The following is a 13,903-nucleotide window of genomic DNA, read 5'->3' as shown; positions in this document are numbered from 1 at the left end:
TCATCCACTACACTGGAACTCCTCATCCACTACACTGGAACTCCTCATCCACTACACTGGAACTCCTCATCCACTACACTGGAACTCCTCATCCACTACACTGGAACTCCTCATCCACTACACTGGAACTCCTCATCCACTACACTGTAACTCCTCATCCACTACACTGTAACTCCTCATCCACTACACTGTAACTCCTCATTCACGACACTGTAACTCCTCATTCACGACACTGTAACTCCTCATTCACTACACTGTAACTCCTCACACCCCCTTCTCTCACCTGTAAAAAGAGCTTGTTGTCCTTGGTGACGGCGTCCATCAGTTCTTTCTGCAGCGGAGGTTCAGAGCCCAGTCTCATGCCGTTGGCCGTCACTCCCCCGGTACTGTTCTGCCCCCTGGTAACATCCTGTTTCCGGTAGATCAGCACGTAGGCCGTGTCCTTGGGGAAACGGTTGGTGACGTTCTGAACCGACCCCAACGAAGTGAACGTCACCCTGCTGTCGTTGAACAGCAGCCAATCCCCGGCCGCCTGGCCTCCGTACACCTCCACTTCCTGTTTGGGATGAGTCGCCCCGGAGCAAGTGAGTGCGATGGGCTCAGTCTGCCCGTTCCCAGACTCCTCCCCCAGGGCGAGGGGATTGGCTAGGTGGTGTTGGGCTCCATCGGCCCCGTTGAGGTTGCGGCCGTAGGAGTAGTAATGGCCGCTCTCCGACGACATCCCAGAATGCATCACTACAGAGCTGAGGACGTAGGGAACGAACTGGGCCGCCGGCCACACCCCTACCTCACTTTCTCCTCCTGCCATCCCGTTGTCGCCCTCTAGCCCAGTCTCCTCCTCCTCTCTCTGTGACGGCTTCAGTTTCTTGGCCAGGTTTTCGCTGCTCTCGGGCGAGTCCACTTGGAGTGTAGAGGATGGTGGCGAGGAAGAGGGCGAAGAGTGTTTGGGTGGAGGGGCGTGCACGGGCAGTCTCATGAGCGGCGGGATGGTGACGTTGTCCAGGATCTTGCGGCGCACGTGGCACTTGGCGTCGTAGGAGAACCTCAGCAGCGTGAGGATGAGGTACTCGGGCGCCGCCACCACCCTCATCCCCCGCTCCGCCCGCTGCAGCGAGCCACACTTCTGGCAGAAGTAGGCGTTCTCCTTGTCCAGGATCTCTGGCGCCAGGAAGTAGTCCACCAGGTCAGGAACAGACAGCGGTGGCTCGCTGGACCCTGGAACAAAATGGACGCTGGTGGTGGAGGTCGTGACGGGTTTGGGAGAAGGGCCTATTTCGGGAGCTTCGCTGCCCCCATTGACAGCCCCCTGGCAGGGGCCCTCGTTCTGAAGAAGGCTGGAGGGACAGAAAGCCAGGGATAGGTCAGTGAAAGGTTCTTCTTTCTCCGAGACGCTGTTGCATGTCATACAGCGGATACCCGTGCTCAGCCTGCCTCCAAACATCCTCTCAATGAGCGTCCTCTCATCATTCCCCTCGGACTTCCCCTCCACAGGGGCCACGGGTGACACTCTGGCATCCTCCGCAGAGGTTTCACCCCCGGTGTTGTCACTCGGTCCGTTGCCAGGGGAGACATTTGGCTTGGCTGTCATGAGAACCTGGATGGTTTTCTCCTCTTCGTGTAACCTTGGCAACAGAACACAAGGAGACAAGAGAAAGTTCAACCAAAAATACAACATGCAAATGAATGTAACAGCATAATAAATGGAGCTGTCCTTTTCAATAACACCCATTCGAGTGAACATGAATTCTTTAACTTCTTAAAATCCTTCTCTCAAAACACTAGATTTATACATACATTCTTTCCATCTGTACCTGGAGTCATACAGGTTTTAGGAGCTGTAGGGTGCTCCAGCAGTCTACTAGATGGTATACTACCTGTCCAGGAGGAAGGAGTTGTAGGGTGCTCCAGCAGTCTACTAGATGGTGTACTACCTGTCCAGGAGGAAGGAGTTGTAGGGTGCTCCAGCAGTCTACTAGATGGTGTACTAAGGAGCTGTAGGGTGCTCCAGCAGTCTACTAGATGGTGTACTACCTGTCCAGGAGGAAGCGGAGGTACTCAGAACAGTCCTGCTGGGATCCTGCATTGAACCAGGGGGGCCGAGACGCCTCAAAGAAGACTCTGGGGGCGTACGCTGCCCTCTGCAGGAGAGACACACAAACTGAATAATCACTCACCGAATACACACACCAAGTGAAACGTCAGGGATGGATCCATAGTCATTTCCATTGAAATGGCCACTAACAGCAGCGGGAGACAAACCTGGGTGTGTGAGAGGAAGGTGAAGAGGAGCTGCAGTTTCTTCATCAGTGTGTTGGCAGTGGCATCATTCAGACATAACGATAAGACATGCCTCCTGAAACTGGGACAGGACCATAGAAGGGTTCGTGCAGGGCATTTCATAAGAACTTCCTGCATAAATATTGCAGCATTATATCATTCTATTGTGAAGAGGATTCAAGTCAGAATGTATATACACAGCTTTGTTAACCATGCGGTCAACTCAATATAAATGCAACGTGTAGTTGTGTGTGTACTAAATCCACTACTCACTCTGTGGCTGAGAAGAGTGTCTGTATGATACTGTTCATGTAGCAGGTGTTTCCCAGGTTGATGAGGCCAGTCTTGCCCGTCTCAGACTTGCCCGGCAGCCTCAGCAGGCCTGAGGCAAACGAGTTGGACTGGGACGTCCAGGCACTTTGGTTCAGAACCAGCTTGATCTTCTCCTCACCGGGCCCAGGTAGCTCCTAGAGGGGAGGGAGACAGCATTCAGACACTCCATACACCCTGTTTACTATACATGAGCTGCATAGTATTGTACACTGTCCGAATTTTAAAGGACTATCCTTCAATAATGACGACATTACTACCACCCCCCCTGTCAGGTGGATCATAATATAAAGGACAGTAAATGTTTGATACATTAAAAAAGGGCAACACTCGTGGTGATCACTCGTTGTCAAGGTGTCTTACTTTGATGGCCTCCAGGATGTCGTCGTAGAGGTCAGGGAAGCCAGAGTACTGGTACATCATACAGTGGACGAGCTCTGTGAAGTGCAGCAGGAAAGCCTTACTGGTGGGCAGGCCGTCATGCTTCAGACTCTGAACCAGGTCCACTATGTGTGGCACGACCTGGGGAACACACGTTGATTGAACGTATTGTAGACAAACATCTACATTAAAGTCGTTTAGCAGGCGTACAGTTAGCGCATTCATCCTAAGATAGCTAGGTGAGACAACCAACACATCACAGTCGTGGTACGTCAATTTATCCTCATCAGCAAAGTCAGTGCTGGTAGACATGATGTTCTTGGTCATATGCACATCACATCTGTTACAAGGTGGAAAGGTGCAGTGTAGGAAACTAGGCACTGCATATAGCAGTAGAATAGCACTAAACACACTGATGTAGTGACTGGTAAAAACATCAACCTTCACATGCTACATTAAACCTCCTTTTTGTCATGGGGGGGGTCACACTGACTTAAATGTAATCAACCTTTTAAAATGAATTGACAATCATGGCAGATGAAACCACCACCGGTCAACTAAAGGACTTTAAACACTTCACACCTCATTAGTGGAAGAGCCCTGCTGAGAGGAGAGTACTTCTGGGAAATGGAGTTTAATGGAGCCTGAAGGTATTTCAGCTAAATAGGGGGAATGAGGGAGGGAAAGACATGCGGTGCGCAATAGAACGAGTTGTATTGTGTGTTTCTTACCAAGTGGAAGGCCTCAGGAGAGTGTTGGAAACTCAGCAGCATATGGGAGAGAACCACTAGGGCCCCCTGTCGCACGATGGGGTACCACAGACGGTTGAACACCTACACACAAAGATAAAACATACAGCATATGGGAGAGAACCACTAGGGCCCCCTGTCGCATGATGGGGTACCACAGACGGTTGAACACCTACACACAAAGATAAAACATACAGCATATGTATTGTACACACACTGACACAGAAACACACAATTCAGAAGTGATACAGCTAGACACCATACTGACCAAACTACAGGAACACATTTTCGTTCATGTGATCATCTATTCATCAGTTCTAACTGAAGTTACTCTGTAGTTATAGATGCCATCACCATAGAGTTTCTAAACCCAGAGGCGCAACATCGCAAGACTTCCGGGAACGCTTGCGAAACAGATCAGGCCGGGGTTTGATACGTCAAGTGAAAAATTGTTCTGCAGTTGTGACTCGTCTTAAAATCTAAAGCTACAGCTTAGATTCCAGCCAATGTCTTCAGTAGTTGAAAATGTTATTACTCCAACCTCGTGAAAGTGACAAGTTTTCATTTTTGTCAAATACTACTTTATATCGAAGGAGTGCTTTTTATTTAACGGTCTGCACATGCACAGTTCAGCGCTAGACGACCGTTCGACACGATGACGTGTTTCTGCGTGTGGGCTTAGCTTGCCAACGTCGCCTACAAGTGTGATCGGGGGTTTCTATTGGAGAAGCAGTTTCTGCCTATCTTCATACTGTACTGTCTTTGCTATTACCATGTGTATCTACCATCTTAGTTCATTGGTGCATTGACACTCCCTGCTGAGGTAATAATGGTCAGTACACTACCCACCAGTTCAATCTTAAGCAGGGTGACATCTATGAGGATGGTGAACTTCTGTACCGCAGCCAGCCCCTTCAGCAGGGCAATGACCCACATCTCCACATGGTGGGCCAGAGGCCAGGACAACCAGTCAATCATCCTGAGGAAGGAAAGAGAGAGATGCAGAGAACAGTAAATAAGGGCAGAAAAGCTCTATTAAATCACTAGATCTCATCTAGTATACACACTGCAAATACAACGGATTCCTTTATTCAGTTTAGCTAATGAAAAAACACAGTAAAGGCACCCAGTGACCTGCAGAGTGCTTGAGTCATGCTGGTGTCTTTGACGTTCTGGTCGGTGGTAAGGCTCTTGATGAGAACTGTGATCATCTGGAGAGGTATGTGCTGGACCAGGCTGGCTAGGGCAATGGAGGGGTCGAAGGAGGGGTCTGTGCAGAACACATAAAAAGTTGAGTATAATTGACTGATGGTTTTTTTTTGGGGGGGGGGGGGTCACAGCTTATGAAATATGTCCCAATTGTATTCAAATGTCTTGTTTACAACCTCTACCCTAACCAACTGACCCAATGCAAGTCTGATATTGAGCGGTGCATGATCTCTCCACCACCCTGGATCATTAAAATGACAAAGAAGTTACTGTTCCAAGTCTCAAGCATGTGCTAACAAGCCTGACATTCCTAGTTTTTCCATAGGTGGGCGAAGGTGAGTCAAATTGGTGACTGCATTAGAAAATACTATAGTGTACTTTACTTCTGTACAGTAAAAATTGACATTGTATTTGAAACTGCTAATTTTGTTCAAAGGATTTATAAAACTTTTTTTTAACTAGGCAAGTCAGTTAAGAGCAAATTCTTATTTACAATGACGGCCTACCTGGGAACAGTGGGTTAGCTGCCTTGTTCAGGTGCAGAACGACAGATTTCTACCTTGTCAGTTCAGGGATTCGATGTAGCAACCTTTCGGTTACTGGCCCAACACTCTAACCACTAGGCTACCTGCCGCTCCAACTTGTATGGGGCATTGATGCATAGACACATACAGTGCAATTTGTGCGTGTGTGCTCATCTGTGACTGTGTGTGGTGCTCCCTCCCTCAGTCTCACCAGTGGAGGAGATTATAGCGAACACCTCCTGCAGAGATGGCAGCAGTGTGACCGGCTCCGCCTTCCAGATGTTCTGCAGCAACGTGCTGACCTTGGTCACCTGGTCCACGTACTCCCTCAGCTCCCGCTCCTGGCTGGCAGGACAGTGGAAGTACCCAATGGTCCTCACCAACTGCTGGCAGAACAAAATGGCCGTCTTCTCCCGGGGGATGCACTGTATGAAGTCTGAGAGCATGGTGGCGAGGCGGGCACACAGGGCTGGCTCAGGCCGTTCACACACCATCCTTAGGATTTCTGTCTGGATGATGGAGAAGATATCCAGCACAGAGGGGCAGCTGATCAGCAGCCGCAGGCAGCCATGGATGTAGTTGACCATGGCCGGGTCCTTGCGGTCCAGGGGACCGTAGCCCTGTTGTAACAGGCCCAGGACAAAGTCTTTGCTGAAGAAGAGCTCAAAATCAGCACGGTGGTAGCGGGCATAGGCCTCCAGCACCTGGAAGCCCACCTGTTTCTGGAAGGCGTCTTCGCCCAAGAAGATAAGGCGAGTGGTGAGGGTGTACAGGGCCTGACATTGCTCCGCCGTGACCTCTTTCTCTGCGGCTTCAACTACCTTCTTCACGATGGCCTTCTTCACCGGGACTGAGTGAGAGGAGCTGACTAGCCCCTCTAGAATCTTGTCCATGATGGCAGGCGATCTATATAGCTGTGAGGGGAAAGATCAGGGAGCAGTCCACACCTAAAAGACGAGAGCGAGCAGGACATCAACCACCATTAGTGACCAGTTACTTATTCTGGCTAGCTTTCCATTTCTTCATGGCATGTCTACCACAGCTAGCTAGCTAGCTAGACGTATGATTCGGTCAACAACTTGTAAATAACAAACTGTAATCGTTTTTACCATGGCTGAAAAGTTGTATAAGCATAGCATTATCACACGGCTGTGAAGCTAGCCACAGGTAAACAAAAACAACACAGCATCATGCTTTGCCTTATCATCACAAAGCTAGCTAACTTAGCTAGCTAAACAAGTTAACACATTGAGCTAGTTACAGTAACCACAAGCGGCATGTTATCGAATTCAAATGAACTTAGATTAAAAGGCATTGATGCACAAATACATGTGTGGATAACAAACTTTTTTTCGTAATCTAGCTAGTTCGTTCTTTAACAAACTAGCTAGCGATGCTAGCATGACGTTAGCTGTGTATGGTATTGCAACAAAGCAGGCCGGAGATGTCACTAACTTAGCTAGCAGAAATGTATCTTCCCAAACATCACGTACCAATATAATTCATAACACCAGCATCCGATGAAAATATCATAAAATGCCAGTTGACATTAGTCGCCGGTTCACAGCTCATTCATCTCTTATTTTGACATTATAAAATCAGCTCATTTAAAAGCCCTGCAGAAACGTCATTACGATGGAGTCTTCTGCTGTTGACGATCTCATTGCCTGTTTAATAAAGAACGAAAATGCGACTATAAAATAAAATATATAAACTTTTTGTGAATTACAGGTTTGTTTAAATACAAATATAAACATACTGACAATGGTTTGTAATGACTTAAAACGAAATGTATTATTCCATGGACTTCTTTTACGCATTAACTGAGCTCATAGCCATTGGATAGGCATAGCAGTTAGGCTGGTAGATATAGCAGATGTGTTATAACTTGTAAATTTGTGCAGATTTTGCATTTTGGGGGGGAAACACGCAGCCACGCTACGAAAGTCTCGCGAGACAAAGCGGAACCTTTGAGAACGCGGGTAGCGGGGAAAGGAAGCTAGCGAATGAATCACTTGTAGCCAGCCAGTCTCTTTCATAATAAACAGTAGGACTATAGCAGCGTATTTTCTGAAATAAAGTTTTTGAAAACCATATCTGCCATTTATAGGCGGACGAAGTAATCGAATAAACAGACGATAGATTTAAATCGAGGAAGAAATTCGGTAGCAATGTCCGAGACTGGAAACGGCGTGGAGCTGCGGGAAGAGCGAGCAGTTGAACTTGAAGAAACCGGAGGAGTGGAGGTGAGCCTGAACAAAATAATAATAATACAAATTCTGAGCCCATCATTAGAAAAAATGGCTCAACAACTTTTAGATTATGCTAAAATCAACCATATGTCCTTTGTCACTTCCAAAGCGAGCCATCTCAAACTTTGTCTTTGCTAGCTCGAGTTGTTTAGCTAGCTAGCATTAGCGTCGTTAGCTAACGTTAATCGACAGCTCCGACCCATCTTCCCGGAGAGTGTGTCTCGAGGTACTGTATAGTAGATCTATCAGCTAGCCTGTTTCATAAACACTCATCTAACTATGCTAGCTAACGTTACAGCTAATACACTTTATTTTAATACGCATCAAGGGTTTCTATACTATTGTAGCAGTTGTTTACATCTGTTTGACGCTGCATTCGATCCTATGTATACTTGTGCAGCTTATCTCACATTAAGACAACTGGGAAGTCCCAGTCAAGTCGTGACGTCAGTGATCTTCAGGTTGGGAAGTCGGAGCTCTATAGCAGTTTTTCCCGAACCTGGTCCTCGAGTACCCTCAACAGATTCGTTGTTGTAGCCCCTTGACAAACACACCTCACCCAACTCATTTAGGGCTTGTTGACAAGTTGAACCAGGTATGCTTGTCCAGGATTACAATACAAATGTGTACTGTTGGGGGTACTCGAGGACCAGGGTTGGGAAACACTGCTCTAGAACGATGCCCAAGTTTCAGACTTAGAATTCCGTTCAAAATATTTTTCCCAGTCGGAGATTCTTTTTTTCGAGTTCCCACTTGTCTTGAAGCCACTTAGGTCAGAAGTCTGAGATTTCTGAGTTCTTAGTTGTTTTGAAAGTGGCATTGCATTCCTCTTTTCCAGGAAAAGGATGATGTGTCAGAGGCAAGCAAGGAGGAGTCTTCTGAAGCCGGACAGGATGCCCAAGATGAGGACCCCTCTTCATCTACAGCGCCAGCCTATGAGGAGAAAGTGGTAATGGCACACTGCTAGATGTTCATTTACAGTTTTAATTTTACATTTACATTTAAGTCATTTAGCAGACGCTCTTATCCAGAGCGACTTACAAATTGGTGCGTTCACCTTAAGACATCCAGTGGAACAGCCACTTTACAATAGTGCATCTAAATCTAGTAAGGGGGGTGAGAAGGATTACTTTATCCTATCCTAGGTATTCCTGAAAGAGGTGGGGTTTCAGGTGTCTCCGGAAGGTGGTGATTGACTCCGCTGTCCTGGCGTCGTGAGGGAGTTTGTTCCACCATTGGGGGGCCAGAGCGGCGAACAGTTTTGACTGGGCTGCGCGGGAACTGTACTTCCTCAGTGGTAGGGAGGCGAGCAGGCCAGAGGTGGATGAACGCAGTGCCCTTGTTTGGGTGTAGGGCCTGATCAGAGCCTGGAGGTACTGAGGTGCCGTTCCCTCACAGCTCCGTGAGGCAAGCACCATGGTCTTGTAAGCGGATGCGAGCTTCAACTGGAAGCCAGTGGAGAGAGCGGAGGAGCGGGGTGACGTGAGAGAACTTGGGAAGGTTGAACACCAGACGGGCTGCGGCGTTCTGGATGAGTTGTAGGGGTTTAATGGCACAGGCAGGGAGCCCAGCCAACAGCGAGTTGCAGTAATCCAGACGGGAGATGACAAGTGCCTGGATTAGGACCTGTGCCGCTTCCTGTGTGAGACAGGGTCGTACTCTGCGGATGTTGTAGAGCATGAACCTACAGGAACGGGCCACCGCCTTGATGTTAGTTGAGAACGACAGGGTGTTGTCCAGGATCACGCCAAGGTTCTTAGCGCTCTGGGAGGAGGACACAATGGAGTTGTCAACCGTGATGGCGAGATCATGGAACGGGCAGTCCTTCCCCGGGAGGAAGAGCAGCTCCGTCTTGCCGAGGTTCAGCTTGAGGTGGTGATCCGTCATCCACACTGATATGTCTGCCAGACATGCAGAGATGCGATTCGCCACCTGGTCATCAGAAGGGGAAAGGAGAAGATTAATTGTGTGTCGTCTGCATAGCAATGATAGGAGAGACCATGTGAGGTTATGACAGAGCCAAGTGACTTGGTGTATAGCGAGAATAGGAGAGGGCCTAGAACAGAGCCCTGGGGGACGCCAGTGGTGAGAGCGCGTGGTGAGGAGACAGATTCTCGCCACGCCACCTGGTAGGAGCGACCTGTCAGGTAGGACGCAATCCAAGCGTGGGCCGCACCGGAGATGCCCAACCCGGAGAGGGTGGAGAGGAGGATCTGATGGTTCACAGCATCGGCTGCTAGCCGATAGGTCTAGAAGGGAAGGAGAGTTGTATAGAGAGAGAGTTAGCTTTAGCAGTGCGGAGGGCCCGTGATACAGAGAAGAGCAGGAAACCTCAGTTGAATGACTAATCTTGAAACCTGACTGATTTGGATCAAGAAGGTCATTCTGAGAGAGATAGCGGGAGAGCTGGCCAAGGACGGCACGTTCAAGAGTTTTGGAGAGAAAAGAAAGAAGGATACTGGTCTGTAGTTGTTGACATCGGAGGGATCGAGTGTAGGTTTTTTCAGAAGGGGTGCAACTCTCGCTCTCTTGAAGACGGAAGGGACGTAGCCAGCGGTCAGGGATGAGTTGATGAGCGAGGTGAGGTAAGGGAGAAGGTCTCCGGAAATGGTCTGGAGAAGAGAGGAGGAGGATAGGGTCAAGCGGGCAGGTTGTTATGGCCGGCAGTCAAGACGCTGTAGATTTCATCTGGAGAGAGAGGAGAAAGAGGTCAGAGCACGGTGGCAGGGCAGTATGAGCGAACCAGCTGTGTCGTTTGACCCAACGAGGATCGGATGTCAGTCGACCTTCTTTTCAAAATGGTTGACGAAGTCATCTGCAGAGAGGGAGGAGGGGGGGGAGGATTCAGGAGGGATGATGAACCGTACACATGCATACGTGGCAAAAGAGCTCCTAGGGTTAGAGGCAGATGCTTGAATTTATGGTAGAGTGGCTTTAGGAAAGAGGACAGAGAGGAAAATGTAGAGAGGAGGGAGTGAAAGGATGCCAGGTCCGCAGGGGAGGCGGCCCATTTTCCTCCATTTCCTTCGGCTGCCCGGAGCCCTGTTCTGTGAGCTCGCAATGAGTCGTCTCGACGGAGCGGGAGGGGAGGACCGAGCTGCCTGGGAGGATAGGGGACATAGAGAGTCAAAGGATGCAGAAAGGGAGGAGAGGAGGGTTGAGGAGGCAGAATCAGGAGATAGGTTGGAGAAGGTTTGAGCAGAGGGAAGAGATGATAGGATGGAAGAGGAGAGTGGCGGGGGAGAGAGCGAAGGTTGGGACGGCGCGATACCATCCGAGTAGGGGCAGTGTGGAAGTGTTGGATGAGAGCGAGAGGGAAAAGGATACAAGGTAGTGGTCGGAGACTTGGAGGGGAGTTGCAGTGAGGTTAGTGGAAGAACAGCATCTAGTAAAGATGGGCCGGAGCGTATTGCCTGCCTTGTGAGTAGGGGGAAGGTGAGAGGGTGAGGTCAAAAGAGGAGAGGAGTGGAAAGAAGGAGGCAGAGAGGAATGAGTCAAAGGTGCAGACGGGGGAGTTAAAGTCGCCCAGAACTGTGAGAGGTGAGCCGTCTCTCAGGAAAGGAGCTTATCAAGGCATCAAGCTCATTGATGAACTCTCCGAGGAACCTGGAGGGGCGATGATAAGGATGTTAAGCTGAAAGGGCTGTAACTGTGACAGCATGGAATTCAAAGGAGGCGATAGACAGATGGGTAAGGGGAAAAGAGAGAATGACCACTTGGAGAGATGAGGATCCCGGGTGCTACCACCCCGCTGACCAGAAGCTCTCGGGGTGTGCGAGAACACGTGGGGCGGACGAAGAAGGCAGTAGGAGTAGCAGTGTTATCTGTGGTGATCCATGTTTCCGTCAGTGCCAAAAGTGGGGACTCGAGAGGAGGCATAGCTGAGATGAACTCTGCCTTTGTTGGCCGCAGATGGCAGTTCCAGAGGCTACCGAGACCTGAACTCCACGTGGGTCGTGCGCTGGGACCACCAGATTAGGTGGCCATGGCCACGTGGTGGAGCGTTTGTATGGTCTGTGCAGAGAGAGGAGAGAACAGGGATAGACAGACACATAGTTGAGCAGGCTGTTAGAAGAGGCTACGCTAATGCAAGGGAGATTGAATGACAAGTGGACTACACGTCTCGAATGTTCAGAAAGTTAAGCTTACGTGAGCAAGAATCTTATTGACTAAAAATTATTAAAATGATACAGTACTGCTGAAGTAGGCTGGCTGGCAGTGGCTGCATTGTTGACTTTTTGTAGGCTGGCAGTGGCTGCGTTATTGACACTACACTAATCAAGTCGTTCCGTTGGGTGTGATAGTTTTTACAAACCGGTGTTATTCGGGGCTAGCTGGCTAGCTAGCAGTGTTGATTACGTTCGTTGCGTTAAAAGAACGACAATAGCTGGCTAGCTAACCTAGAAAATCGCTCTAGACTACACAATTATCTTGATCTACCAAGACGGCTATGTAACTAGCTATGTAGCTAGCTACGATCAAACAAACCAAACCGTTGTACTGTAATGAAATGAAATGAAAATGTGATACTACCTGTGAAGGCGAATGCGACGGTTGTTGAGTGAGGAAGTTCTATTCGGTAGACGCTGATAGCTGTTGGCTAGCTAGCAGTGTCTCCTACGTTAAGTATACTTTACAAATAGCTGGCTAGCTAACCTCGTAAATTAAGATAGTCACTAAGATAATCACCTAAACTACACAATTATCTTGGATACGAAGACAGCAAAGACAACTATGTAGCTAACTAACACTACACTAATCAAGTCGTTCAGTTGAGTGTAATAGTTTTTACAGTGCTGCTATTCGGGTAGACGGACGTTTGCTGTGGCTAGCTGCTGGGCAGATAGCAGTGTAGACTACGTTAGGACGACAAAATACGATAATTACGCAATTATCTTTGATACAAAGACGGCTATGTAGCTAGCTAAGAAGAAATTGCTAAGATTAGACAAATCAAACCGTTGTACTATAATGAAATGTACGAAAAGTTATACTACCTGCAGACCGAAGCGCTCGGATGCGACCGCTCGCAGTATACTGTAAGTCACAACAGTGACTTACAGTATATCCGGTTGTAAGCGTAATTTGTTGCTCACAAAGTTTCACTGCTTTTCTGTGTGTAGGCATCAGACCGGACCAACAGATTTGAGTACCTACTGAAGCAGACAGAGGTGTTTGCCCATTTCATCCAACCTGCGGCCCAGAAGACCCCCACCTCCCCGCTCAAGATGAAGCCAGGGCGCCCTCGTGTCAAGAAGGACGAGAAACAGAATCTCCTCTCGGTCGGCGAGTGAGTATACAACACGACACGCAGAACAACTTGACCCGATGATTCGTCATTCTTCCGTGGGAGTACATTGGGTGTACGTGTGGGGCATTTGATATGCTGTCTCTGATGAATTGCGGGTACCCCTTTCTCTCTTTGACAGTAACCGTCATCGTCGCACAGAGCAGGAAGAGGATGAAGAGCTGCTGAGCGAAAGCAGCAAGACCACCAACGTCTGCACCCGCTTCGACGAATCTCCCTCCTGTAAGCAGTCACATGGTTTTACTTATTAGAGCTACAATATATAGCTTCTTGGGCGACCCGACCAAATTCTGTTATAGATCTGTCCTTCTCATTGAAAGCAAGTCTAAGATGCGGTATATCTGTTCTAGGTTCTCATTTTCTATGCTATCCGTGGTTAAGTTTAGCATCTTTTACTTTCGGTTTTGTACAAACAGCTGAAAATACAAAATGTTATGGAAAATACATTTCACAACGGTTTAGATGGTACAAAGATTATCTACATTAAACTTGCTTGTTTTGTCACTGACTGAAATTAGGTGAACTTTTAGAATTTTAGCAAACAGGAAATGGCTTCTGCATAGTGCATCTTTAATGTAGCAAAGTTCTGACCGGGACTACTGTAGTCCATGTTCGAACGTGCAGTATGTCAAACTTGTGCAATACTGAGTATGTTGTGCTGTATCTATCTCCCAACAGTTGTAAAAGGGGGTACAATGAGAGACTACCAGGTCCGTGGTCTGAACTGGCTCATCTCTCTGTACGAGAATGGAATCAACGGGATCCTTGCTGATGAAATGGTAGGTTCTCATTTCAAAATAATGTGAAAAATATTACCTTTTTGGTATTGTCCGGTAGTTCTACATGCATATCTCTTGATCTGTGTGTGTGTGT

The 13,903-nt window shown here is 48.3% G+C and overlaps 2 protein-coding genes across 2 annotated transcripts; one reads left to right on the top strand and one right to left on the bottom strand.

The window, feature by feature from the left end:
• Positions 1–34: 34 nt before the first annotated feature.
• On the bottom strand, positions 35–7,342 carry LOC135566442 (ubiquitin carboxyl-terminal hydrolase 38-like). Its single transcript, XM_065014155.1, has 11 exons — positions 7,234–7,342; positions 6,964–7,137; positions 5,682–6,417; positions 4,872–5,007; positions 4,587–4,716; positions 3,720–3,821; positions 2,971–3,129; positions 2,551–2,744; positions 2,260–2,359; positions 2,032–2,138; positions 35–1,622 (listed from the first exon to the last, which is right to left on the bottom strand). The coding sequence occupies exons 3-11, from the start codon at positions 6,361–6,363 to the stop codon at positions 221–223; spliced, it is 3,012 nt and encodes a 1,003-aa protein (XP_064870227.1). The 5' UTR covers positions 6,364–6,417; positions 6,964–7,137; positions 7,234–7,342; the 3' UTR covers positions 35–220.
• A 104-nt stretch (positions 7,343–7,446) lies between these two features.
• On the top strand, positions 7,447–13,809 carry LOC115137502 (SWI/SNF-related matrix-associated actin-dependent regulator of chromatin subfamily A member 5-like; the record flags this gene model as incomplete). Its single annotated transcript, XM_065014154.1, has 5 exons — positions 7,447–7,716; positions 8,561–8,671; positions 12,846–13,012; positions 13,152–13,252; positions 13,709–13,809. Coding segments are annotated over exons 1-5 (555 nt in total), but the record flags the coding sequence as incomplete, so codon positions are not given.
• Positions 13,810–13,903: the final 94 nt, after the last annotated feature.

Source organism: Oncorhynchus nerka, unplaced genomic scaffold (assembly GCF_034236695.1).
Source record: "Oncorhynchus nerka isolate Pitt River unplaced genomic scaffold, Oner_Uvic_2.0 unplaced_scaffold_4933, whole genome shotgun sequence".
NCBI lineage: Eukaryota > Metazoa > Chordata > Actinopteri > Salmoniformes > Salmonidae > Oncorhynchus > Oncorhynchus nerka.
The sequence above is the reverse complement of the archived record's forward strand: the minus strand, read 5'-3'. Positions and strand labels throughout refer to the sequence as shown.